General features: G+C 38.5%; 1 protein-coding gene across 7 annotated transcripts in view; it reads right to left on the bottom strand.

The window, feature by feature from the left end:
* Positions 1-279: 279 nt before the first annotated feature.
* The window catches only part of ZNF577 (zinc finger protein 577), a 48132-nt gene continuing 20688 nt past the window's right edge, over positions 280-27723 (bottom strand). For 5 of the 7 annotated variants that reach the window (XM_055310368.1, XM_055310369.1, XM_055310367.1 and 2 more), the window contains 2 exons: positions 7819-7914; positions 280-5113 (listed from right to left, as the gene is read on the bottom strand). In XM_055310368.1, coding sequence (XP_055166343.1) covers positions 3486-5113; positions 7819-7914 — 1724 coding nt within the window. In that variant the 3' untranslated portion in view covers positions 280-3485. Of the gene's footprint in view, positions 5114-7818; positions 7915-16982; positions 22491-27723 lie in introns of those variants that run through there. The other 2 variants (XM_055310372.1, XM_055310373.1) reach the window with 2 other exon arrangements.

The raw sequence follows: 27723 nt of genomic DNA, 5'->3' as shown, positions 1-27723 counted from the left end.
TCTCTAAAATTTTATCATTAGATGTGATATTCACTGCCCGGCTTTGGTAGCTAGTATCTATTAAGTTGAAGATGTATTTACGTCTGTTTTGCTAAGCAGTTATCTTTTTCATAAATAACTGTTGATTTTTATCTGTATTTTGAATGCCAGAGTTCTTGCAATGATACTTTTTTGAATATATTTTTATTGATGTAAAAATTCACATAAAATTAGCATTTCAAAGTATACAATCCAGTGACATTTATTACATTCACAATATTATGCAATTATCACCTCCACCTGGTTTCTTTTATTTTTTTATTTATTTATGATAGTCACAGAGAGAGAGAGAGAGAGAGAGAGAGAGAGAGAGAGAGGCAGAGACATAGGCAGAGGGAGAAGCAGGCTCCATGCACCGGGAGCCTGACGTGGGACTCGATCCTGGGTCTCCAAGATCGTGCCCTGGGCCAAAGGCAGGCGCCAAACCGCTGCGCCACCCAGGGATCCCCATCCACCTAGTTTCAAAATATTTTCATCATTCTAAAAAAACAGCAAACCCATAACCATTACTCAGTCTCTGTGTCCTCTTCTCAGGCCCTGGTAGCCACCAATTTGCCTTCTATCTCTAAAGATTTACCTATTCTGCACATTTCATATAAACAGGAATATGAAATGTGATCCTTTGTGTCTGGCTTCTTTCACTTAACATTTTTTGAGGCTTATAACATTTAATGACACTTCACTTGTACACACACACACACTGCATTTTGTTTATCCATTCATTCACTGACAGACACTTGGATTATTTTCACCTTTTGGTTATTGTGAACAGTGCTGCTGTGAACATTTCATGTACAAGTACTGAAGTACCTGCTTTCAATTTTGTTGAAAATATAGCTGGGAGTGGAATTCCAGGGTCAATGATAATCCTATGTTTAAGTTTTTAGAGGAACTGCCAAATTGTTTTCCAAGGCAACTGAACCACTTTCCATTCAAGCTATGTTCAAGAATTCCAATTTCTGAAATGTTATTTTTTAAAACAGATTTTATTTATTTAAGAGAGCAAGCACATGAGAGAGAGAGAGGCAGAGGGAGAGAGAGGTAGAGGGAAAAGTAGACTCCCCACTGAGTATAGAGCCCAATGTCGGGCTCAATTCCAGGGCCCCAGGATCATGACCTGAGCCAAAAGCATACATTCAACTGACTGACTACCCAGGCACCCTAAAATGTTATTTTTTACATTGGTAAATATTGGGCATTTTAGGAAATGCTAACAGAGAAAATGTTCCTAGTTCCCAGGATACGTTTTCATAATAAATTCAAAGTTCCTACATTATACAGCACTTACAATAAATATACATGGTTGCACACATAAACTCAAGTCTTTTCTCCCCTTTCATCTCATATGTTACTTATTTTTTAGTACTTCATGTAAACCTTTTATCACTTTTGCATATTTAAGAAATAAGGAGGTTTCAAGGAGTGATGGATCATCACACTTGGCAGAAACATTACAAAAGACAGTAAAAATAAGGAGAGCAAACTTACGCAGTCTAATTCTTTAGAATTCTTATTGAGTCAAAATATATATTACAAGACATTCTGATTTATAAGGAAATAGAACATTCCTGTTTACATGAGATTTTATTACCTAATATTCTATGTCTATGTTGAGAATTTATTAAACCCTAAAAATTATATTCCTTCATGTAATTCCACAAAGTAATAAAGTCAAATACATAAAGTCAATGTTATATAGTGTAGTCCACAATATAACCCCTACATACCCTTATCACTATTCAACTTATTCTTATTTTTTCATATATTCAAATGGCATCATATTTGCAGTGAAAGTATTTAATATTTGTAGTAGAATATTCTCTGGAATCCTTTCTAAAACACTTATGTTAAGCCCTTACAAAATAATTTCATTCTATAGTTTTGAATTTAACTAATTACCCAAATCTAAAATGCCATCAAACATAGAAAAGTAGTAACAACTAAATGATGACATTCCATCAAATATAACATGCATCACAATTGAAGATACAGTCAGATGTAAAGAAACAAATCCAGAAATACAAAAATAAAACACAATTAATCATTGATGCTTTTGCCACATTTATTGCTGTGTAGAGCTTATGATGCTTAATGATATCCAATCCTCCACAGAAAGCATTTTTAGTGACCATAATCACAGTATTTCTATAATATACAGTATGATTCCTTAAGGATTTCATAACTTAACTGAACCTGGAAATTGTTCCCAGAGAATAGGATTTCTCTGCTACATGAGTTAGAGAGCAATTAGAAAGATCTGCACTAACTTCTACTTCCAGACTTCTTCTCAGCCTGCTCCTACCTACAGGTCCTGGATCTGAGCCTTGGCCTCCCTCTATAACCCTGCCCCCACAGCCCACATTTTTCTATCCTGGCCAATTTTCCTGCCTAATGGGCTTTTGTGCAATTCAGAGGAAGTCTTTCTTCCTCATAAACTGACACTTTTTTAAATTTATGTAGCCTTCAGTCGATGGGAGATTTTTGTAATAAGAAACCAAGTACCTTCCTTCAGTCCTGAACAAGTTTTCCTCTGATTCCAACTCAAAGTTTTATGTACTTTCTAGTTTACTACTCACTAAATGTGTGAATATGACTTCACCCTCCTTACTATTCTACATTCTTAAAGTCCTGGTTTTGCTTTACATTTCAGAAAATGTGAAATTTAGATCTGTTCAATAAAATACAAAATTATTTTAAAAAGCTCTGAATTGTAAACAAAGCATTTTTTTTGTAAATAAAGCATTTTAGATAATCACTGCAATTAATGACATTTCTTTCTTGGTATCCAAAGAGTTTTGGGGCCAAAGGATTTATCTATTATATGAGTTTGCAGAAAATTAGTGGCTTTGACATCCAGATGAAGGCTTTTACTACATTTTAATACATGAATAGAGTTTTCCTCCTACATAAGTTTGCTGATGTAAGGAAGATATGCATTAACTAGAAAGACCATACCATATTCATAGCATCTGTAGGATCTTTCTCCTGTACAAGATGGTAAAAGAGTTTTTACTTTCTAGAGAATGCTATCATCATCACAACATTCCTAAAATTTTTATGTACAACAAGAGGTGATTTTTCTTGGCTTTCTGCACTCACTGCAACTGCAAGGTCCCTCCCCCAAATGAACACCCTAATGTATAAAAATGTGATTTGAAAAGAATGTTTTCCCTCTTTCACTACATCCACAGGTGTTGCCTCTTAAATACATAGCCTCTGAAATTCAAATGAAATTTTTGACAATCACTGCATCTCTGTTTCTCTCTTTTGATAAGATCCCTTGTGGTATACTGGGAAGAGTCTTCAGATGAAAGGCTTACAACATTCATTTCCTATAGAAGTTCCATAAAGGTCTAGTATACTCACAGCATTCATGGCATTTCTATTCTATATGAGTTCTCTGAACATATAGGACTAACCAAAAACTATTTCTCACATTTCTATAGTCATTGCACAGAGAATTTTCCTCTATGCTGAGTTTGCTGATGATTAAGAAGAGCTGACTTCCGAAAGAAGGCTTTTTGACATTCATTGCATCCATAGGGCCTTTCTCCTGTGTGAGTTCTCCGGTGACCAATGAGAGTTGACAAAGTAGCAAATGCTTTCTTACAATCACAGCACTCATATGGTTTCTCTCCTGTATGAATTCTCTGATGTACAGTGAGATAGGATTTAGCTGTGAAGGCTTTATCACATATACTACATTTGAAAGGCTTCTCACCTGTATGGGTTCTCTGGTGTATAATGAGAGTTGACTTACAGGACAAAACCTTTCCACATTCACTGCATCCATGAGATTTCACTCTTGAGTGACAATTTTGCAAATGGTTAGTGAGACCTGACTTCTGGATGAAAGCCTGTTGGCATTCGTTGCATCCATATGGTCTCTCTCCTGTGTGAATTCTCTGATGAATCATAAGATGTGCCTTAGTGGAGAAGGCTTTCTCACAGTCCAAACATTCATAGGGCTTCTCTCCTGTATGAATTCTTCGATGGACAATAAGATGTGCCTTTGATGTGAAAGCTTTGTCACAGACACTGCATTTGAAGGGCTTCTCACCTGTATGGGTTCTCTGATGTATAATGAGAGTGGATTTAGAGGACAAAATCTTCCCACATTCACTGCATCCATGAGATTTCCCTACTGCATGCTGAGTTTTCTTATGATTAGTGAGATCTGACTTCTGGATGAAGGCTTGTTGACACTGACTGCATCCGTATGGTCTCTCTCCTGTATGAATTCGCTGATGAATCATGAGCTGGGCCTTTTTTGAGAAGGCTTTCTCACAATCCGAGCATTCATATGGTTTCTCTCCTGTGTGAGTTCTCTGATGCACAGTGAGATGTGTCTGAACCATGAAGGCTTTATCACATATTCTGCATCTGAAAGGTCTCTCTCCCGAATGAGTTCTCTGATGTAAAATGAGTTTTGACTTCCAAGGAAAAGCTTTCCCACATTTACTGCATCCATAGGACTTCCCTTCTCTATGACGAGTTTTCTGATGATAGATGAGTGCTGACTTTGTAATGAATGCTTTTTGACATTGACTGCATCCATATGGTCTCTCTCCTGTATGAATTCGCTGATGAATCATGAGCTGGGCCTTTTTTGAGAAGGCTTTCTCACAATCTGAGCATTCATATGGTTTCTCTCCTGTGTGAGTTCTCTGATGTGCAGTCAGATGTGTCTGAACCATGAAGGCTTTATCACATATTCTGCATCTGAAAGGTCTCTCTCCCGAATGAATTCTCTGATGTAAAGTGAGTTTTGACTTCCAAGGAAAAGCTTTCCCACATTTACTGCATGCATAGGACTTCCCTTCTCTATGATGAGTTTTCTGATGACAGATGAGTGCTGACTTTGTAATGAAGGGTTTTTGACATTGATTGCATCCAAATGGTCTCTCTCCTGTGTGAGTCTGTTGATGAATAGTTACCTTTAACTTGCTGGGAAAGGCTGTCCTACAGTTACAGCATTCATGGGATTTCTTTCCTGCATGAGTTCTCTGACACATGGTCATGAGCGGTTCATAAGCATTCACTGCACATTCATTGGATCCACATGGTTTCTTACCTAAAGCATTTGAGTAATAATTAGTGAGCCTTGTCATTCAAATGAAAGCCAGTGTACCTGCTACAGAATGAGCAGGATACTAAGGAAAAGTCTAGAAAAATATTTGTTTCTATTTACTATAAAAAATACTAATGAGACAATCAGTAAAATTTGAGTAAGCTCTGTAGATTGGGTAATAGTTCTGTATCAATGTCAATATTCTGATTTTGATTATTTTTAAAATTATTTTGGGTATATGAAAAATTGTTTCTATGAAATACACACCTAAGTATTTAGGAATAAAGAGTTCAGAAAAACACTATGTACATGTGTATATGTGTGAATGGAAATAACAGGTGGAAAGAATGTGATAAAGCAAATGTGGTAAAATATTACCACCTAGGGAAATCTAAAGAATGTGTGAAAAATTTGTGTGTAATTTTGAGGTTTCTAAGTCTAAACTATTCAGAAATAAACATTTTCAAAAGGAGAAAAATATAAAGGACATTTATGTAAGGATATATAGGAGTATTACTTATAACAGCTCAAATGTTGAAGGGACAAATTGTTTTATGTTCACACAATGGCACTCTGCACAGTACTCTGGTACTCCTGATGTAGCGCTGGTTACACAGTATACTGACTGTAAAAATTAACTGAGCTGTATCCTTATATCTGTATATTTTTGTGTGTGTATGTTATATTTCAAAAATATTTTTACATAAAAAAGTAAGCATAAATTTAGGCAGGAGTCAGTAAATGCTCACATGTAGAAGGATCCTGGAAGGAATCTGGATATTATTAATAGTAACAGGATGCCATTTAAGAGAGAGAGGACATGTCCTGATTTTCACCTTAAGAATGTCATCCTATGTATCAGTTATCACACTAACAAGGTCTCAAGTATTGTGACACAAATACTATTTTTAGGATTGTGGACTGTACTTGTGAAAATTGGCAAAGACCTGCTATGGTATATAGCATTTTTCCTGAATTATACTTTAGATCTTTCCCTCTATCTTCCAACTCAGAAGACTGTTCTTTCCATATGATGGCTTATCTTTTGTGCCCAGATAATTATTGGAGACTGATGTCTTTATAAATCCAGATGTTTCTAAAGTTTTTGTGTTCATGAATTTTGGGGGTGAGAGGATACAAAAATTGACTTATATTACTTACTTTTGAAAAATAAACAATAAATAAGACCCAAAGATCTGGCTATCACGTGGAGAAAATAAAGAAGCAAAAGTAAAGAAGTGAGGGATGCCTGGGTGGCTCAGCAGTTGAGCGCCTGCCTTCGGCTCAGGGTGTGATCCTGGTCTGGCAATCGAGTCCCACATCAGCAGGCAAGGAACCTGCCTCTCCCTCTATGTCTCTGCCTTTCCCTGTGTGTCTCTCATGAACAAATAAATAAAATCTTTAAAAAAAATAGTAAAGAAGCGAGAATATTTTTCAAGAAAACTATAATAACTTTGGCAAGAGACAATGGATATTGGGGCTTGGGTGAAAAAATAGTTACAGAAAGGAGTAGGGGATCTCCTGATTCAATAAGGAGAAAACACAGACTACATTCGTTAATGGACAGGATTTGTGGTATAAGTGAGAAGAGGAACCAGAGTGACATGAAATTTGAAGTAGTTATTAGATTTCCAGGTGCAGAAATGAAATATCTAGGTGAATATGTGTAGATAAAAGGAGGTCTGGCCTGGGGACAGAAATTTGGGGCTTATCAGCATACAAATAGTATTCTTAAGGCCATGAAAATGAATGAAACCACACTAGGAACAAATGATAGAAATAGTCAAGGATGAAACTTCATGCTCTCTTGCTCTGGAGACTTTTGAAGATGCCCAGAGAATGGAAAAAGTCCATCCATCAGGTGCAAACAATGACCAAAGAAAGATGCCAATGTAAGTCTTGAACAAATATCTGGGGGAGACAGGTTAGAATGAAGAATACTCAGCTTCTCACTTAAATATAAGCTTGGTTATCCTCTATTACTGATTCTTCTCTAATTCTTGATGCAACAATAAACTTTCCCAAAGCTCTTATATCATATTTAGAGAACACCACTGTGGTCAACATTCCCACTTTCTAGCTTGTTTTGATGCATTTTCACACAGCCCACAGAAGTCCAAAAACCTGATCTCAGGATAAAAGGCTTCTATGAGGGATCCCTGGGTGGTGCAGCGGTTTAGCGCCTGCCTTTGGCCCAGGGTGCGATCCTGGAGACCCGGGATCGAATCCCACGTCGGGCTCCCGGCGCATGGAGCCTGCTTCTCCCTCTGCCTATGTCTCTGCCTCTCTCTCTCTCTCTCTCTCTCTCTCTCTCTCTCTCTCTCTGTGACTATCATAAATTTAAAAAAAAAGGCTTCTTTGATAACTAGAAGAATTATTATATCACTTGATCAGATTAAAGGGGTGAAAACAAGAGTTGTAGAGAAAACAGGAAGGGACATTGCCAGAGAGGAATCAGAAGAGGATAAGAAGGCCTGGAAGCTGCACAGAAAACATTTTTACTGGACCTGAATCAATCCAAAGAGAGAAAAAGAGGTGCATCACCCTTGAAACACCAAGCAAATGAGAGCATCAGTAAAGATTTAGGTATCTGTAATGACCTTTAAAGTTTGGGCCTTGTTAAAACACAGCTGGAAGAGGTCATCCCTTCATGGCCAACTATGTTACTTTCAAATCTTACATCTTTCTGCTCTCAGTTGCTCACTTACCTGAAAAGCACTGACAATGCATTTCATCTTCTATGCTCCATGGCTCTTCTCCCTGCTTGAAATTAAGGATCATTTCTGGCTTGGTAGCTGGAGAGCCTGTTCATGGGAAATGACAAAGACTTGGACACTTATAACTGGACTTATGGGGGATATCTAGGAAGATCACAAAATTCTCAGGAATTGACATACTTTCACCTTGACAGATTAAAGATCTATTGAAGGTGAGAGTACATAAGTTCTATCTGGGAACAGAAGAGAGACTAAGAATCTATTGCCTATAATCTAAAGTCCAGTATCTTGACGCTCTTTAGAAGCCAAAGCAACTGAAAAAAGAAAGGCTATTGTCTGTGACATTCTGAATGACACACGGTAATAATCTTTAACCATTGTCACAGGTTGCTATAATTCTCCAACAACATACCCGAGTATAGATACTTCTGAGTAGAACCTAGTAGCTGCCACCCTTCGAGGTTAAGTTCACAGATACATCTTTAAATGATGTCAATCCCTATAACACATTGTTCTTCAGTTTGTGAGAATCATTACTGATGTGAAACAGACCTCTAAGTGTATGTACTGGTTGTTTTTACCATAACTTACAAAGGCTATGACTTTGTGTAATAGTTTTCATTATTCATTATGGAAAGTAAAATGCCATTAAATCTGTCTTCCCATATTATAAGATGTGTCAAATCAACATGTTGTACACCTTAAATTTATATAGTTATACATCAAATATATTTCAATTTAAACAGTCTATTGCAATCATATGCTTTATTATCAACTAATCCAATAAATTAGAAGTTTCTGAAAGGTATGCCCATTAAATCCTATAGGTAATGTATCTCTGAAAAATATATTTTTAAAAATTTTATTTGTTTTGTTTAAAGACACTTTTAATATCTACATAAAAGATAGAGAACTATGTACTAATATAAAAACACAGCAATTATTGACCCTCAAGGTGATTTTATCTTTTTTCCCCAACTAAATCCTATCACCTTTCATTTATTTTTATTGAGGTATGATTGATATACATTCATTTCAGGTGTGCAACATAATGATTTGTAATATATTTGTAAGATGATTGCCACAGTAAGTCTAGTTAGCATTCATCACCATACATATATCAACAGAAAGAACATAGAATCAGACATGAAATGACTGTACATGAGTAATTATCAGCACAGGATTATTAATATTTTTAACATAATGAGAGATAAGATACCCAAGAATATGTGGAAGGAATGAAATATTTTTTAAATTTTTATTTATTCATTTGAGAGAGAGAGAGAGCCTGCATGCATGAGCAGAGGGAAGGGTGGAGTCAGAGGGAGAAGCAGACTTCCCTCTGAGTGGGGAGCCCAATGTGGATCTCAGTCCCCAGGACTTCAAGATCATGACCTGAGCTGAAGGCAGATACTTAACCTACTGAGCCATTTGGGAGCCCCAGAAAGAATGAAATATTAAAATGACCATTCTGGGGCACCTGGCTAGCTCAGTCATTAGAACACATGACTCTTAATCTCAGGGTTGTTTCAGCCCCATATTGGGTGTGGAAATTTATTAAAAATAAAATCTTTAGGGCAGCCCCGGTGGCTCAGCAGTTTAGCGTCACCTTCAGTCTAGGTCGTAATCCTGGAGACCAAGGATGGAGTTCCATGTCAGGCTCCCTGCATGGAGCCTGCTTCTCCCCTCTGCCTGTGTCTCTGCCTGTGTCTCTGCCTCTCTCTGTGTGTCTCTCATGAATAAATAAAATCTTAAAAAAAATAAATACAATCTTTAAAATAAAAAAAAGACCATTCAGATGTATATAAACCAGTAGAAAATTTAAAAAATAAAGCACTGCTGACTCCTGAATAATTGGGGATTAGGGACACCAACCCCCTGAGCAGTTGAAAATCTACATACAACTTTTGACTCCCCCAAAACTACTAATAGCCTACTGTCAACCAGAAGCCTAGCTAAAAACAGTTGACTGACACATATTTTATGTGTTTTATATACCGTAGCCTTACAATAAACTAACCTAGAGAAAAGAAAGGTTATTGAGAAAAATCACAAGAGAAAATACATTTATTTATAGTACTGTATTTACTGAAAAAAAAAAAATCCAGGTGGACCCATTCAGTTCAGACTCACGTTATTCAAGGGTAAACTATACAGTTAATCATCATTATTTGCAGATTTTTTTAAAAAAATTTATTTTTTATTTATGATAGGCACACAGTGAGAGAGAGAGGCAGAGACATAGGCAGAGGGAGAAGCAGGCTCCATGCACCAGGAGCCCGACATGGGATTCAATCCCAGGTCCCCAGGATCGCGCCCTGGGCCAAAGGCAGGCGCCAAACCGCTGCGCCACCCAGAGATCCCGCAGATTTTTTTAAAAAATATTTTATTTATTTATTCATGACACACACACACACACACAGAGAGGCAGAGACACAGGCAGAGGGAAAAGCAGGCTCCATTCTGGGAGCCTGACGTGGGACTCAATCCCGGGACTCCAGGATCATGCCCTGGGCCAAAGGCAGGCGCCAAACCGCTGAGCCACCCAGGGATCCCCTAAAACTTTATTTAAGTATTCTCTACACCAAATGTGGGGCTCAGACTCACAACCCCCAGATCAAGAATACCATGCTCTTCCAAATGAGGCAGCCAGGAGCCCCTATTCACAGATTTGATTATGAATTCACATACCTGCTAAAATTTCTTTGTACCCCCAAAATCAATAATCACAGCACTTTTTGTGAGCATTTGCTGACAGCATTGAGTAGTTTGAGTCATGGGTAAATGGAGTTGCCCCACATGCATGCTCCCAGCTGAGTTTGAACAAAATGATATTCTGCCTTGTTTCCGCTCTCATACTGTAAACAAGTTTTCTTTTAATAGTCTATTTAGTGTCATTTTTTCCACATATTTATGGTTTTTGTTGGTGATTTGCTGTTTAAAATGGTCCCTAAGCACGGGGCTGAAGGGCTGTTTAATGTTCCTAAGTGCAAGACGGCAGTGATGTCCCTTATGGAGCAAATATATATATGTTTGGCCATGAGTTATAATGCAGTTGGTCATGAATTCTATATTAATAAATCAATATGTTAAATAAGGTATCTTTAAATATAAACACACACACAAAAAGCAAGGTTATGCATTGTTTGATGAAAATGTTGTACCCAGGGGCTCACAGGAATTTAACCCATATTTCCCCTAGGAGCAATGGTTCAATATTTGGTAATTTGTTTATGGTGACTTTACAGAAAATAATTCCTGTGAATAACAAGAATCAACTGTATATAGTAACTAAAATTGGAAACCTGATTGACAATTTAATAGCTGAACAGATATGAAGAATTAGTATATTTAAAGAGAGACCTAAAAAAAAAAACCCAAATGCAAATAGATGAGCTACATAAAGGAGAGGGTAAGAAATATAGAGGTGAATTCTAAAATGTATGTGGATGTACAAAAGACTTAGAATATCCAAGGCAATGCTGAAGAAGAAGAAAAGAGGACAGCAAAACCCTAACAGATTTCAAGACTTAAAATGTAAAAACCTATAGTAATTAAGATAGTATAATATTATTAGTAAAAGGATAGTAAATACAACAATGGAACAAAAAATAAAGATCCCAGAAAGATAACTCAGTGTACAAAATCATCTACTTTATGGCAAGATGCCAACGTAATTCAGTTGGGGGGGGGTGGATAGTTTTCAATTAACTGTACTAGCTCAACTGGATAACTATATTGGAGAAGGCAAGATTTTCACCCTCATTTAACACATACCAAAAAGTAAATTCAAGATAGATTACAGGTCTAAATATAAAGTAGGGGCACACGGCTGGCTCAGTTGATAAGCATGCAACTCATGATCTCAGGGTTGTGAGTTTGAGCCCCACATTGGGTGTAGAGATTACTAAAACAAAAACAAAAATACTTTTTAAAAAAGAAAAAATAAACAAACAGTAAGGTATTCAAATTTCTAAGGTAAAACTTAAAGACTACACTGATTATTATGGGATATGCAAAGATTTTATAAACAAAATGCAAAAAGCACTAACTAGGAAAGAAAATATTGATAAATTGATGAATATTGATAAATTATTATCAGGCATGACTGATCTTTTTTTTTTATGATAGTCAGAGAGAGAGAGAGAGAGAGAGAGAGAGAGAGAGAGAGAGAGAGGCAGAGACATAGGCAGAGGGAGAAGCAGGCTCCATGCACCGGGAGCCTGACGTGGGATTCGATCCCGGGTCTCCAGGATCGCGCCCTGGGCCAAAGGCAGGCGCCAAACCGCTGCGCCACCCAGGGATCCCAGGCATGACTGATCTTTACAATTCTCACAACCATGATCCACTTGAAAAATAACATTCTGTGTGTGCTTGTCAGTTATACTGATAAGGTCTACATAACATAAATACAGCCTACCAGTGGCTATAGGTAAAGCTGTCACTTTAATTACTCATATCAGAAAGAGAGAAAGGTGTAAAATCAATTACCTAATTGTCACTTTACCAGGCTAGGAGGAAAAACAGCAAAAAAAGAAAAAAAAACCTAAACATGCTAAAAAATCAATAGTAAATGGATACACAAGAAAATAAAAAAGATTACTAAAATTTGTAAAGCCACAGGAAGACTTATTAACAACAACAAAAAAAAGAAGACAAAAACAAAGTGATGAAAAACTAATCAACACTAGAAATCCTAAAGACACTAAAAAAACCAATATGGTATTTATCTTTAAATGACAAAGTACATTTTAGGTACATCATAGTGAAAACTGCTGGAAACCAAAGATAAATCTTGAAAACAGCCAGAGGGAAAGAGAAGGCACATTATATTCATGGAAAGAGTAATAGGAATGATTTCTGGCTTCTAACCAGAAATAATTCCAGCAGGTTGGAAGATACTATAATCTCATCTTTAAAGTAATAACCAAACAAAAAAGCATAGGGATAATATTATTTTTTTAAAGATTGATTGATAGATTCATTCATTCATGAGAGACACAGCGAGAGAGAGGCAGAGACACAGGCTGAGGGAGAAGCAGGTTCCCTGCAAGAAGCCTGATGGGACTCCATCCTGGATCCTGGGATCACGTCCTGGGCCAAAGGCAGACACTCAACCGCTGAGCCACCTGGCATCCCAGGGAAAATATTATTTAAAAATTAGTATAAAATAGGAGCATCTGGCTAGCTCAGTCGGTTAAGTGTCTGCCTTCAGCTTAGGTCATGATCACAGGACCCTGGGATCTAGCTGGTGGGTCTCCCTGCTCAGTGGGGAGTCTGCTTCTCCCTCCCCCTCTGCCCCTCCCCCAGCTGTGCTCTCTCTCTCTCAAATAAATAAAATCTTTAAAAAATTAGCGTGAAAAACATTTTTCACTACTAGAAGTCCAACACACTACACATTACACAGAGTCACTTGAAATAAACGCATTTTTATTTATTATTTTTAAAAGATTACTAACTTATTTATTACTGATCTCTATACCCAACATGGGTCTCAAACTCATGACCCTGAGATCAAGAGTCACATGATCTTCTGACTGGGCAGCCAGGCACTCCTAGACATTTTTAAATAAACAAAATCTGAGAGAATTCATTCCTGAAAAACCTACGCAGAGAAATCATAAAGGATGTTTTCAGGCTGAAGGAAAATTATGCTAGTTGAAAACTCAGATCAGCAGAAAGTAGTGAACACCAAAAATGGTAAATAATGGGATATTTATAAGGTTTTTATTCTTTCCATTTTCCTTAAAGGGGAAATTGTTTAGAACAGAGGTCTATAGGCCAAATCTGTCTCCCTGCCTATTTCTGTAAATTAAGTTTTATTGGAACATAGCCACATCCATTTATTTACACATCTATGAATGCTTTCACTATAGAACAGATTATTGAACAGATTTTTTTTTTTTTTTAAGATTTTGTTTGAGAGAGAGCACAAGTGGTGGGGAGGGGAAGAGGGAGGACAGAGAGAACCAGACTCTCCGTCGAGCAGGGAGCTGGAGTTTGGAGCCCAGGGTCCAGAGTCCAATGCAGGGCTCAATCCCAGGACCTGAGAATCATGACCTGAGCTGAAGGCAGACGCTTAATCCACTGAGCCACCCAGGCACCCCACTGAAAGGATTTGGTATAGACTGTATGGCCAGCCAAGCCGAAAATATTTACTATCTGGCCCTTTACTGGCTAAGAATTAAATTAGTAACACTGTAAGGTGGATTTATAACAATAAAAAACTAAAACGTGGGACAATAGTAGCTCAAAAGACAGGAATTATATTGCCATTAGGTTATTACATTTTTGGAAGTATAAAGTAGACTGCGTGAATTACAAGTGTGAAGTAGGAAAGGTAAGGTGTCATGTATGAAATGATTAGTGGAAAACAGCACAAGATCAGTTCTAAGTCAACCTTGATGAATTAAAGCCGTCACACTGTGAGCTCTATAATAACCACTAAAATAATAACAATAAAATCAATAATAATAATGAAAACAAGAGATACTATTCAGCATAGTCTGCCCTTGAGACACTAAAATTCACCATTCCATGTGCAAAATGCACTTTTCCCTTAAGACTAAGAATGAGACAACTGTCTACTCCCACACTCTCCATCATATTAGAGGATCTCACAGTGCAAGAAAGAAAGAAAAAACAAGAAAAATAATAGGCTTAAAGATCAGAAAAAAATATTGTTGCTATTTGCAGACAACAGGATCATGTATAAAGAAAATCCAAGAAAGCCTACAGAAAACTACTAAAACTTATGGGTGAATTTACCAAATTCAGAAGACAAAAGGTCAAAATATTTTTAAAAATCAGTTATATTTCTGTACTAACAACTGAAAAATAAAATTAAAATGGTATCAGTAAAAATAGCAAAATAAGCCCTTAATACCCAAGAATAAATCAAATAAAAGATATACAAAATTGCTATGATGAAAAACACAAACCATTACTGAATAAAAGAATAGCCAAACAAAAGAAAAACTGCATCACGTTCATGGATGAAAAGGCTCAACCATTAATTGTATTTTTTACCAACACAGATTTAATATAATCACTACTACCAAAGTTACAGAAAGCATTTTTTTTAAATTTCTTTTTAAATTTTTAATTATTTATGATAGTCAGAGAGAGAGAAAGTCAGAGAGAGAGAGGCAGAGACATAGGCAGAGGGAGAAGCAGGCTCCATGCACTGGGAGCCCGATGTGGGATTCGATCCCGGGTCTCCAGGATCGCGCCCTGGGCCAAAGGCAGGTGCCAAACCTCTGCGCCACCCAGGGATCCCCAGAAAGCATTTTTAAAACAAAACAAAACAAAAAAGCTAATTTTCACATTTATATGGATAAACAAAGGATGCAAAAAAGCCAAAATAACATTGAAGTAGAAGAACACAGTTGGAAAAGTTAATTATCTGATTTCAAGACTTAAGTTCCAGGGGATGCCTGGGCAGCTCAGCAGTTGGGTGCCTGCCTTGGGCTCAGGTAGTGATCCCGGGATCCAGAATCAAGTCCCAGATCAGGATCCCTGCGAGGAGCCTGCTTCCCCCTCTGCCTATGTCTCTGCGTCTCTCTGTGTCTCTCATGAATAAATACATAAATAAATAAATCTTAAAAAAAAAAAAAAACCTTAAGTTCCAGGAAATAATTATTTCCTCTAAGGAGCTGGTCTAATTTCTCCTTATGAACAATACATATCATGTAACTTTCAGTGTTTCATCCATTATTTGCATTAGGTAGAATTCTAACGATGCCTGCCCCTTAGTTGTTCAATCTAGATACTATGTTTGGAGATTTAATCAAGGCTACTTCTCAGCTGACTGTAAATAGGAAGATTAACTTGGACTATCAGGATGGGCACAACGTAATCACAAAAGCACTAGAAATAGAAGAGGAAGATGTATCAGGAAGGAGGTCGGAGAGACCAGAAGCATAAGAGGAATGCAACTGATTGCTGAAAGAGGACCGCATGTAAAGCACCAGAAGGAATATAGACAGCCTCCAGAAATAAAGATCAACCTGCAGCTGATAGAAAGTGAGGAAAGAGGGGGCTGGTCACAAGGGAATGAAGTCTACCAACAACGTGGGTAAGCTTGGAAGCAGCTTCTTCCCAGAGCCTTCCAGTAAAAACTCTGTGGACTCACACCTTAGATTTTTAGTCTTATGAAATCCAGGGCAGGGGTGCCTGGGTGGCTCAGTTGGTTAAGCATCTGCCTTCAGCACAGGTTATGATTCCAGGGTCCTGGGACTGAGCTCTGAATCAGGTTCCTTGCTTGGTGGGGAGGCTGCTTCTTCCTCTCCCTCTCCCTGTAGTTCCCTCTGCTTATCCTGTCAAATAAATTTTAAAAATCTTAAAAATACATATATCCAGGGCAGAGAAATTAGCCAAGCCAATCCAGACTTCTCACTTAAAGAATGTGGAATAATAAATTTGCATTAAGTTGCTAAAAGTTGGGAATCCCTGGGTGGCGCAGCGGTTTGGCGCCTGCCTTTGGCCCAGGGCCCGATCCTGGAGACCCGGGATCGAATCCCACATCAGGCTCCTGGTGCATGGAGCCTGCTTCTCCCTCTGCCTGTGTCTCTGCCTCTCTCTCTCTCTCTCTGTGACTATCATAAATAAATAAAAATTTAAAAAAATTAAAAAAAAAAGTTGCTACAAGTTCCTGAGAATTTGTTTTGGCACCAAGAGAAAACTAACATATTACTGATACTGTAAACATTATAAACTATTTATAATTAAACTTAAATATGTCATACATTATGTATCTATTCACCTGTATTCATTTAGGCAAACTCAATGACCTACATTTCATTATTCTACCTTTGTCTTGATGTTGCTTTTATGACTTATTTTTCCTAAATTCTGAATTTAGAAATGTGTGTATGTTTCCATTTGATAATTATTTTTATAAGCCTCTGTAAACCCATGACAATGAAGGGCAAAACACAGAAACAAAACCCACCAGGGCCTTAGTCATTTTCTTCTGTTCTTAGGAAATGGCTATCATTTTTTAGTCTACTGTCTTTTCTGGTTCTGAACATCTGACAAAATAGCTCTGATCGAGGATAAAGGAGATATTTCAATGAAAAGCTTTTAGTTTCAACAATTACTCAACATCCCTCTTTTCTTTTTTTTTTTTTTTTAACATCCCTCTTTTCATGAAGGAAGGTCTCTTCTTTTTCTTTCTTCTTATTTTTTAAGAGAGAGAGCATGTGAGTGCATGGGGTGTGGTGGGCAGAGGAAGAAGGAGAATCCCAAGCAGGCTTAATGCTCAGTGTGGAGCCTGAGTTGGAGCTCAATCCCACAATCCTGTGATCATGATCTGAGCCAAAATCAAGAGCTGGATGCTCAACTGACTGAGCCAATCAGGTGCCCCATAAAGGATGAATTCTTAAATGCACAAAGCTGGAGTTAGAAAAAGGAGCCCTCAGAGAGCCAACTAATCAGCTCACACACCAACTAGGAACTTCTAATCTTCTACCTTCACTCCTAAAACACAAAACACAGAGAAAGCCAAACCAGGAGCTACTGCTCACTTGTACAGCACCAGGCAACTATGGGATACCTGATTCTGGACTTAAGGTCTGGTAGGTTCTAAATTCTAGAGAGCCAACTTCTAGACTGGAAATCAAGACCAAGTAGGTGGAATCTGTAAATATGTACAGACTGTTGTAGGTTCTAAAGTATGTAAATCAAATTTCTTCCTGCCTAAATCACCTCCCTGTTCATAACAATACTATTGGAAAGTTGCTTGCTTAGTCCTCAAGGCACTGCATGGCAGACACTGTTCAAGAAATTTTCTGCTCATGGTGACAGAACTGGTGAGGGGAGGTCAGGACAAGACACCCCTTAGAGCACACAGATACCCGCAGTTTTTTCTGAGAACCAAGAGGGGAAGTGTTGGGATAAGAGGCAGTCAGGTTCAGTAGGACCCACAATCAAATTCCTCTCCCTAGCTGCAAGATGGGGTCCATCTAGTCCCCTAGAGCAGGAGGAATGGGGACAAATGTCTCCCATAAAACAAAGTTGCTCTCTAAAGCCATCTCCTGCCCCAGCCACACGGCAGGACAAACCTACCAAGACCTGCCCTTGTCCACACTGAGCCACAGGATAAGCTTGGATTCGACCCACGGACAACCAATTCCCTCACATGCTACATAGAGAAACCATGGATGTCTTTGATAGGGTTCTGACAGGCACTCTCTTCACCAGCCACTTGAACTCAAGCAGAATTCTCATGTGAAGAAAAATAGACAAAAGCAGATGAACTGCATGCCCCAGAACCCCTGTAGCAGCCAAACAGCCAAGGACCAGCCACTCACTAGAAAAACAATGTATCCCAAACTGTAACTCTCAGAAACCTGTGGTGTGGCACACATGCCTCAGTTCTCAGAAAAACCAGAGGGCCAAGACAGAAACCGAACTACTCTCCAACTTTAGTTGGGCCTGGGTTTCTTCCTCATGGGACCTGGTCCTCACTGATGGAAATTACCTCCTTCTGACCTCTTTTTGGGAGGCTGAACAACTTGGGATTGGTGGCTCCAGTGACTAGACTGGGCCTCATCTACTCCTTTGCTCATGTGGAGAGAAACCCCACAGTAAATTTTAATTTTTATCATCTACTTGATACAACTTTCTTGAGCATACAGAATATTTGTAATAGCTGTTTTTAACATCATTTTCTGTCACCTATGCCAATTCTGGGACTCTACTGACTTTTCTTCATGTTGCAGACCTGGTTAGGTTTTGAGTAGATGCCAGACATTGTGATTTTCTTGATGGACTGCTTTCTTTTCTTTAAATACTACTGGGTATAGGTCTGGGAAGCAATTAATTTACTTGGAAAGTTTGGTTTTGTAGTGGTTTGCATTTATGCTTTGTCAGGAGGGTTCAGAGCAGCCGTTAGTCTAGAGCCAATTTGAGTGACCCACTGAGGCACTATTTTTCTGAAGTTCCATTGCAATTTTCCAAATGTTGGGCCAGGGCAGGGAGGGGGATCCATTCCAATGGGTGGAAACACAAATTACTTCCAACCTGTGCAAGTTCCAAGGATGGCTCTGCCTGTTCCTTTCCAGTAGTTCTTTCTCCAGCCGAGGGAGCTTCCTCACATATGTGTGATCACAACTTCAAATCATGTGGGGAATGTGCTACATCTGGGTGCAGCTCCTCTCTGTAACCTACCCCATAAATTTGAGCCACCTTAAATTCTCCAAACTCTAAACTCTCAATTCAGAGACTGCCAGAATCTGATTAGATTCTCCCTCCTATGCTGAATGGAAACTCTCTCCAGGCTGGAGGTAGTCATAAGGCTCCCTTCATTTGTTTCTTTTCTCTTGAGATAGCTATCCTGATCTCCCTATTGCCCAATGTCTGAAAACAGCCCACTTGTATTTTTTTGTTATTAATAAGAGTACATAAGCATTTGTTAAAAAAATTGTTGGAATTGGCTGTGGTACTTAGGCACATTATGGAATATGCATTCTATACTCAGAATAGGATGTTATACAATTTCAGAATAGATACAAATACATTTGGCAGCATTTGCAGCACATAAATCTCATGTTCCTTTAGGGCATTTATAAGTTATTTTCCAGTGCTGATCATTTGATTTACATATTTCAAAAGTATTCCTTGCTGGTCACATATAATGACACAAGTGTTAAGATTCCCTGATTGTAGAAAAAAAGTTACTTCTTGTGCACACTTCCATAAATTTAATGGCTAGGTAGGAATTTACTATAGTATGAATTCTCTGAAATTTAATGTTTTTGTAGTAGACAGAATGGCCTTCCAAAGGTGTTCATGTCCTAATCCCCAGAACCTGTAACTATGTTCCACTACACTGCAAAGGTCATTTAAAGTAAAAGATGCAATTAGGTATTCTAGGGCCATCTGACTTGTTTCTAGAGTTTCACATGCTCACAGCGGAATTGTGCCTCAGGACAAATTATATGCAGAGCCTCACCCAACGCTTGATTTAGAGCTCTTAGATTTTTTATATTTTTTAAAAAGATATTATTTATTCATGAGAGACACAGAGAGAGGGGCAGAGACACACAGGCAGAGAAAGAAGCAGGCTCCACACAGGAGCCCCATGTGGGACTCAATCCCGGGACTCCAGGATCACGCCCTGGGCCAAAGGGAGGCGCTCAACTACTGAGCCACCCAGGTGTCCCTGAGCTCTTAGATTTAGATGAGATTTTGGACTTGGATGGGATTGAGATGCTAGGAGAGAGTGAATATATTTTGCATGTGGTATGGACACAAATAATTGGATGCCAGAGAATGATCTGCAGTTGGCAGATAATACGCCCCCCCCCTCCAAAAAAAATGTCCACATCCTAATCTCCAGGACCTGTGAATATGTCACAGTATAAGGCAAGGGGGAATTAAGGTAGTACGCAGAGTGATTTTAAGATAAGGTTATCCTGATTATCTGGGTGGGCCCAATGTAGTCATACAGGTCTGTAAATGTAGGAAAGAGGTAGACATCAGTGCCAGAGTGATGGAAGAACTGATCAGCTATTGCTGACTTTGAAGGTGGAAGGGGTCTGCAAGCCACAAATTTAGGCAGCTTCTAGCAGATGGAAGGGCAAAGAAAAACAGGTTCTCCTAGAGCGTCCAAAATTAAATATAGCCCTGCCAACACCTTGTATTTAGTCCAGTGGGATGCATCTTACACTTCAGACCCCCAGAGCTGTAATACATGTGAGTTGTTTTAAACCACCAGATTTATGGTTGTTACAGCAGCCTCTTATCACATTCATCATATTCATACATTTTTGCTACAGGATGCAATTCCTAGTCCCAAGATTTCATTTATTAGAAAAGTCCCAGATTCCCAAGGTATAAAATTGTGACATATTAGTTTGGCAATAGAATTCCCAACTTAGAATTTCCATCTTTTATTGTGTTCAGGGGTTTTCTCCTTCCTATAAGTTCTTCCACATTTTACTAAAAATGTTGTCCATATTTGGTGTCTCTAGAGGTGTCTTTCTACACTTCTGTGATGTGATGAGGTAGAACTTATCATTGAAAACATTATCACATTCTTTCCTAATATTCTGGTCCTGTGGGAATTCTTTGATGTCAATGGAGTTATTACCTCCAGGAAAAGGCTTACCTACAATAGCTGCATTTCTGCCCAGTGGGATTTCATAGATATTTAATAAGTCTGAATTCTCACAGACTTATCCTCTACCACCAGTACAGCCATTGTATTCCTATCAAAATGGGCTCTGACATATAATGTGTGGAATATTCTTGCTAAAGGCTTTTCTAGTATCAGATAAATTATGGTATCAGAGATTTTCTTTCCTACACAATGTCTGTAACATAGAAGACATAATTTATTACAGAAGGTGTCACATTCACTGCATTTGCAAGACTTATTTCCTGTGCAAATTCCTGACTATCTACTGAGGCCTGATTTCTTTGAAAAGGCTGTTCCACAAACATTACATTTCTATCCCCAAGGAACTCACGGAGGTTTAACAAGGGCTGAGTTCCCAAGGAAGGTATTTCCACAGGCACTGTGTTCATCTGGTTTTGTTCCTGTGCAAGTTCACTCATGTATAAAGAGCTGTGACTCCCTGATGAAGGTTTCTCCACCTTCAGTGAATTTATAGCTTTCTCTCTTGTATGAGTTTTCTTGTGTTTAATGAGGACTGACATGTGGGCAAAGGCTTTGCCACATTCACTGCACACATATGGTCTCTCTCCAGTATGAGTCCGCTGATGCTGAATGAGCTTTGACTTGCTCCTGAAAGCTTTTTTGCACTCACTGCATTCATAAGGTTTCTCTCCCGTATGAATTCTCTGATGCTTGGTCAGATCTGACTTAAAAAAGAAAGTTCTTCCACATTCACTGCATTCATAAGGCTTCTCTCCTGTGTGAAGTCTCTGATGTGCAATGAGGTATGCCTTCTGGGAAAAGGCTTTCCCACACACGCTACATCCATAGAGTTTCTCCCCAGTGTGAGATCGCTGATGTCTATTGAGCCGGCACTTTCGGCTGAATGCTTTGCCGCACTCACTGCATCCATAGGGTTTCTCTCCTGTATGAGTTCTCTGATGTACCATAAGCTGTGACTTTCTGGAGAAGGCTTTTCCACATTCATTACATTCATGGGGTTTCTCTCCAGTGTGAATTCTCTGGTGTTCAGTGAGCTGAATCTTCCTCATGAATGTTTTCCCACATTCACTGCATCTGTGAGGCTTCTCTCCTCTTTCAGTTCTCTGATGCCTAATGAGCTGTGCCTTCCTGGAGAAGGCTTTTCCACACTCACTGCATTCATGTGGTTTCTCTTCTGTATAAGTTTTTTGATGTTCATTGAGCTTTGATTTAGAGCTACTGGGTTTAATGCATCCATGGCATTTAATTCCAGTAACGGTTGTATCCTGCTGGATGGAGACTGATGATTTCCCACATCTACCAAACTTATCAGAATTCTCTCCTGCATATCTTCTATTCTGGGTAACAAAACCTAAGTGTGATTTCAAACTTTTATAACATGAGCCAAACTTATTGTGTCTTTGTATTAAAGGAACAAGACTTTTGCATAAATCGAAATTATTTCCAAGTGCATAACTTTGCTGACATCTTTCCAAAGTTTTACTCCTGTTTTGGTTCTCTGGGTGCCACTGCATATGGTCAATCTCCCATATTTCTTCTAGGAAAAAGAAGAATGAAAACATCCATGATAATTTTAGGGGGGAAAATGTAAAAAAAAAAAAAAAAAAAAAGCCATGGTTTGGGCTAGTTCTCTGTAAGATCCCAGTCTAAGAGAAATATACCCTGTGCTCTGTGAAAAAAAGACAGTATTATAAAACAGCAAAAGGAAAAACAGACTACTTCAGAAATAGCCTAGAATGAATAAATATAACTTGGGATTCTTTCCAAATAGGACCTTGCAAAATGGTGACAGAAGTAAAAATAGAACCACACTGTGATTGGAACAGAACAAAAGAAGATGGAGGGGATGGATCCATTCATCCAACAAACACTGAATGTGCTGGTATTTGGGAATATACTACAATATGATATTTAAGCGTTAGAATAATATTAGAATATCAAAATCAGAATAAATCAATGACACTAAGGTACCTTATATAATCTGTCTCTCTGGAGCTGTCATTCTAGTAACAAGAGAGAGAGCAAGATTGAGGGGGGAAAGAGCAGATCAACAAGTAACCAAAGAAAAAAATTACAGAATGTGCAAAATGGTATGTATATTGAAGGTGATAGAGCAGTGGTAGGTTAATCTTAGATAAAATAGTTATCCACGGGGATCTCTGGGTGGCTCAGCAGTTTAGCACCTGTCTTCGGCTCAGGGTGTGATCCTGGAGTCCTGGAATCAAGTCCCTCATCGGGCTCCCAACATGGAGCCTGCTTCTCCCTCTGCCTGTGTCTCTGCCTTTCTCTCTCTCTGTGTATGTCTCTCATGAATAAATGAATACAATCTTTAAAAAAAAAAAAAGCTATCCACGAGACAAGGAAAGTTAAGGTGACATCATAAGATAAGAATGAGCAAATGTTATGCAAATAACTTGATGAAGAACATCCTAAGAAGGAACAGCCAATGCAAAAACCCAAAGGCAGAAAAACTTAGGCATGATCAAGAAACATAAGAGAGGCTGATGAACCTGCATTGTCTTGAGCTTGAGTGAAGTGGAAATAGATAAGTTTCAAAAGGGAGGAAGAATTGAGAACATATAGATGATAGAGGAAGACTTTGTTAGAAATTAGATTTTAGCTAAGAGCAATGGCCATAGGCGACTGAATGTTTTTTGGCAGGAATACAATATTTTCCCAAATACCAATAATCACGTATCTGTTGTATGAAGAATGAACTGGAGAGATGAAGTTGTTGAGAGAATACACAAGAGGCCACAGCAGAGTTCAGGCAAGAAGTAACAGCATTAGCATGAATGACCATCATGGAGATGGAGAAATAGACAAGGACAATGACATAGTATAGAGAAGGAAAAGACAACGACAGGACAAAAAGATAAGGCTCAGTGTAAGAATGGACCCCAAAGGAAGAAAGAATCATCAAGAATAACTTCTTGATATGTGGCTTACACATCTCTATAGATGCTGGTGCCATTTAATACGACGAGGAAGATTAGGGAGACAGGTTTGGCATTGGTGGGGAATCAAGTGCTTCATTTTGAGGGACACATTAGGTTTTATATAATATATATGTTCAAGAACAAATATGAAGTACCTGGTTAGATCTATGAGTGTGGAGAAAGTTCCAGACTTCAGATAACATTTAAGTGGGGCTCCATGCATGGAGCCCAATGCAAGGCTTGAACTCACAGCCCTGATATCAAGACCTGAGCTGAGGTCAAGTCAGCCACTTAACCAACTGAGCCATCCAGGCACCCTTTCAGATAACAATTTTAAGTCATGAGTATATAAATAGTATTTAAATATCTGGACTACACAGAACCAGATGAGATAATATAGGAAGGATGGACAGAGAAAGAGGAAAGCCCAGGACAAGAATTTCATGGATTCCACGTCTTAAGAGTTTTGGGAGAGGGATATGCAAAGAGAATATGAAAATCCCATCCAGAGACGTCAAAAAAAGTGTGTGTGTTTTTTTTTTTTAAAGATTTTATTTATTTATTCATGAGAAACAGAGAGAGAAAAAGGCAGAGACACAGGCAGAGGGAGAAGTAGGCTCCATGAAGGGAGCCCGATACAGAACTCGATCCTGGGGCTCCAGGATCACGCCATGGGCCAAAGGCAAGTGCCAAACCACTGAGTCACCAAGGGATTCCCCAAAACATCAAAAAAATGTTGATCAAACATATAAACAATGTGGGTTTTCATAACAAAGGGCTAGAACTGGAAAATCAGAATGTAGGACCTACAGAATTTCATCCCAAGATCATTGAGGTAAAATATTCAACAATCATCTTGTTACTTAGTCTTTCCCTCACATTCCACCTGCACACCAAAACTAAATTTATATAAAACACCAATCACCTATTTAGAGTAATACTGTAGTCAATACTTGAATTTTCTTTGTAGAAATGATGTAACCTCATCCAGTCCAATATATCCAGATACATATATGTCCATCTAGAATTTAAAAATAGGTCTTTAGGGGCACCTGCGTAGCTCAGTCAGTTAAGCATCCAACTCTTGATTTCGCTCAGGTCATGATCTCAGGGTCATGAGCTCGAGCCCCATGTCTAGCTCCATGCTGAGTGTGGATCCTGCTTAAGATTCTCTTTCTCTCTCCCTCTCCCTCTTGCCCCAACCCTACCACCTGCATGTGTGCACATTTTCTCTATTAAAAAAAAAAAAAGTCCTTAAGCCATTTGCCCTTGTCCTAGAGAAGAGTACAGTTTATTGACTGATGGAAACATCACCTTCTCCAATCAGCTTAATCACACTATAACTGTGTACTGTGCCGTTCAATAAAATTTTCTGCAATAATGGGAATGTTCTATATCTATGTTTTCTAATATGGTACCCACTAGCCACACTGACTATTGAGTACCTGAATGTGAGTGACTAGAGTAATGGCAGAACTGAATTTGTAATTTTACTTAATGTTAATTAAATTTATGTAGCCACATGGGGCCAATGGCCAACACACTGGATAGCACAGGTATAGGCCATCTATATTCATATAAACCATATTCATTATTTGCCATTATAACCTATTTGATATACTCATTCCCAAAATTTCTTCTTTCAACTGATGCCACATTCTTCCTTAATCTCTCTGTTCCTACATCATCTCTGACACCAACCAATTAAGAGAATCCCCAATCAAGAACAAAACATTGACCTGCCTTATCTTCCATTTATCCTAGAACTCCAAGCTCAAACTTGCCATGTTTCGATGCTACTATCCAGCTATCAAGACTCAAGCAAGCTATCAAGCAAGGCTGTCTAAAAATAGCACAAAAGATAAAATAGAACTAAACTCACCCTCTACGCCAATTATTAACATAAAATCCACAGTAATCAGCCATTTCCTTTCACATAGTCTCCTAGAGGCCAATCTGTTAAGAATCTCCTACATTACCTTCCTCATTTCCATCTCCAAAAACTTTTTACTGACTCATATCATTTTTATTTGAAACTCAGCTATCTTTCTTGAAGAAATTATTTTATCAATCTTCTAAAAAGTATTTTATTCTTTCTGTAACACTTTACCAAAGTGTTTACCAAATCAATTTCTCTAATTTTGCAAAAACAGTCCCTGTCTATGCCTCATAATCAAATGCTAAAAATTTTAGGATTTTAGGCACATACATCAACCTAAGACTTTGACATTTGGAAGGGACTTCCATCCTTCATTAGACTCAAATCTTTCAGGGTGTATTAGAGTGGTCGTTCTTCAACTACAGGGATCAAAGTACAGTCTTTCCAATCTCATATGCTCAGGGCACTCTCCATATTAAGTAGAGTAGAAGCCAAATCTCAAGATGAAGCCTGTGGTCTGAAAAAGTTCCCACATAGTTTATACACACATCTCTGATTTAAACACACAGACACACACACACAAAAAAAAAAAAAAAAAAAGAAGAAGAAAGAAAGAAAGAAAGAGAGAGAAAGAAGAAAGAAAGAAAAAGAAAATAAGACCTACTTTCAAGATGTAATGAACAGATGCAAGTGATGCTGTCAGTGAGTGATTATGTAGTTTATACACAGCAAGGAAGAGTAAGATAGAGACCTTTTCTCTATATGGAAAAAAGAAGCCTCATACCAACCAGTAAAACAATAAAATAACATGTGATCATTACTGAGTCAATGCAGTATAGACACAAAGTACAGAGAAATCAGAAAAGAGGGAGTTCCAAGTGTGCACTGGACTTTGTGGAGATAAAAAGAGCTCAAGGTGAAAGAAGCCAGTATCTGGCCAGAAAAATCCAACACAATCAAATGCACAGGTGCCAGTCCTCCAGCTTATTGGACATTATATTACCCACTTCCTCCTCTTTGGAATGAGTTTGTCACTTGTTTTCAGGACATTTTCTGACCCTCCTCCTACCATAGCCCAATACTTCTCACTCTACCCAGCTGGGTTCTTATCTTCTCAACCTCTAAATAATGTGGACCTCTTGTTTTTTTAACCAGTTCTTGTTCCTCCTGTTTTCTCATCAAGTTCCAGTTCCCCTTCTTTAATGCCCCATGCCCACAGAGGAATACAGCCATACAGCATTAAAAGGGTCTAAATGAACACAGTCAATGTGTGTAGCAACCGCTGCAACGCAAGACCAAATGATCACAGCCTACTCAGGGGTGGGAATTGAGAGTGTACAATTTCCAAGGGCCTTTCCAAAACAACAAAATTTAACAGAAATAGCAGAGGCCATCAGAAATAGTACAGAAAATTCAAGGGAAGTCACAGGTGACCAAGCACCAACAATGTACTGCAGCACAGCAGAACCTAAGTAAAATGCACTTGGAGTAAAAGGATTCACTAAGAGGAAAAATGATCTCAGGTTACAACACTAAAGCTGAGGGGAAAAGGACTTCTCGGGAAAATTATTCTCGGTGCAGACAAAATATAGAATTAGAGATCAGACTACAGAAGGGGAGGTGTCAATTTGGAAATAACTGTCAGACTACAGACAGCTTAACTCTTCAAATATATATGAGTACACTCTATTATGGTGAAATCATTATGCGAGAGGAAGGAGGACTCTGCTTTTGCATACAGGAAGACATCAAAGGGCGGCTGCCCTGGGGGCTGGCAACATACTGGGGATTACATGCAGATTAGACTTCAGCAGAAGAGGTCACTTTGGTACTCTCCAGCAGAGAAAGAAGAGTTTAGGCCTAGAGAATGAATGAAACTCTTAATATGAGAATCAAGCAGATTAAAACAAAAACAAAAAACAAACCCAGGACCAGGAAGTTGGGGAAGCAGA

Source organism: Nyctereutes procyonoides, unplaced genomic scaffold (genome assembly GCF_905146905.1).
Source record: "Nyctereutes procyonoides isolate TBG_1078 unplaced genomic scaffold, NYPRO_anot_genome, whole genome shotgun sequence".
Classification (NCBI taxonomy): Eukaryota; Metazoa; Chordata; class Mammalia; order Carnivora; family Canidae; genus Nyctereutes; species Nyctereutes procyonoides.
Note: the sequence above shows the minus strand (reverse complement) of the source record. Positions and strands in the feature narration are given on the sequence as shown.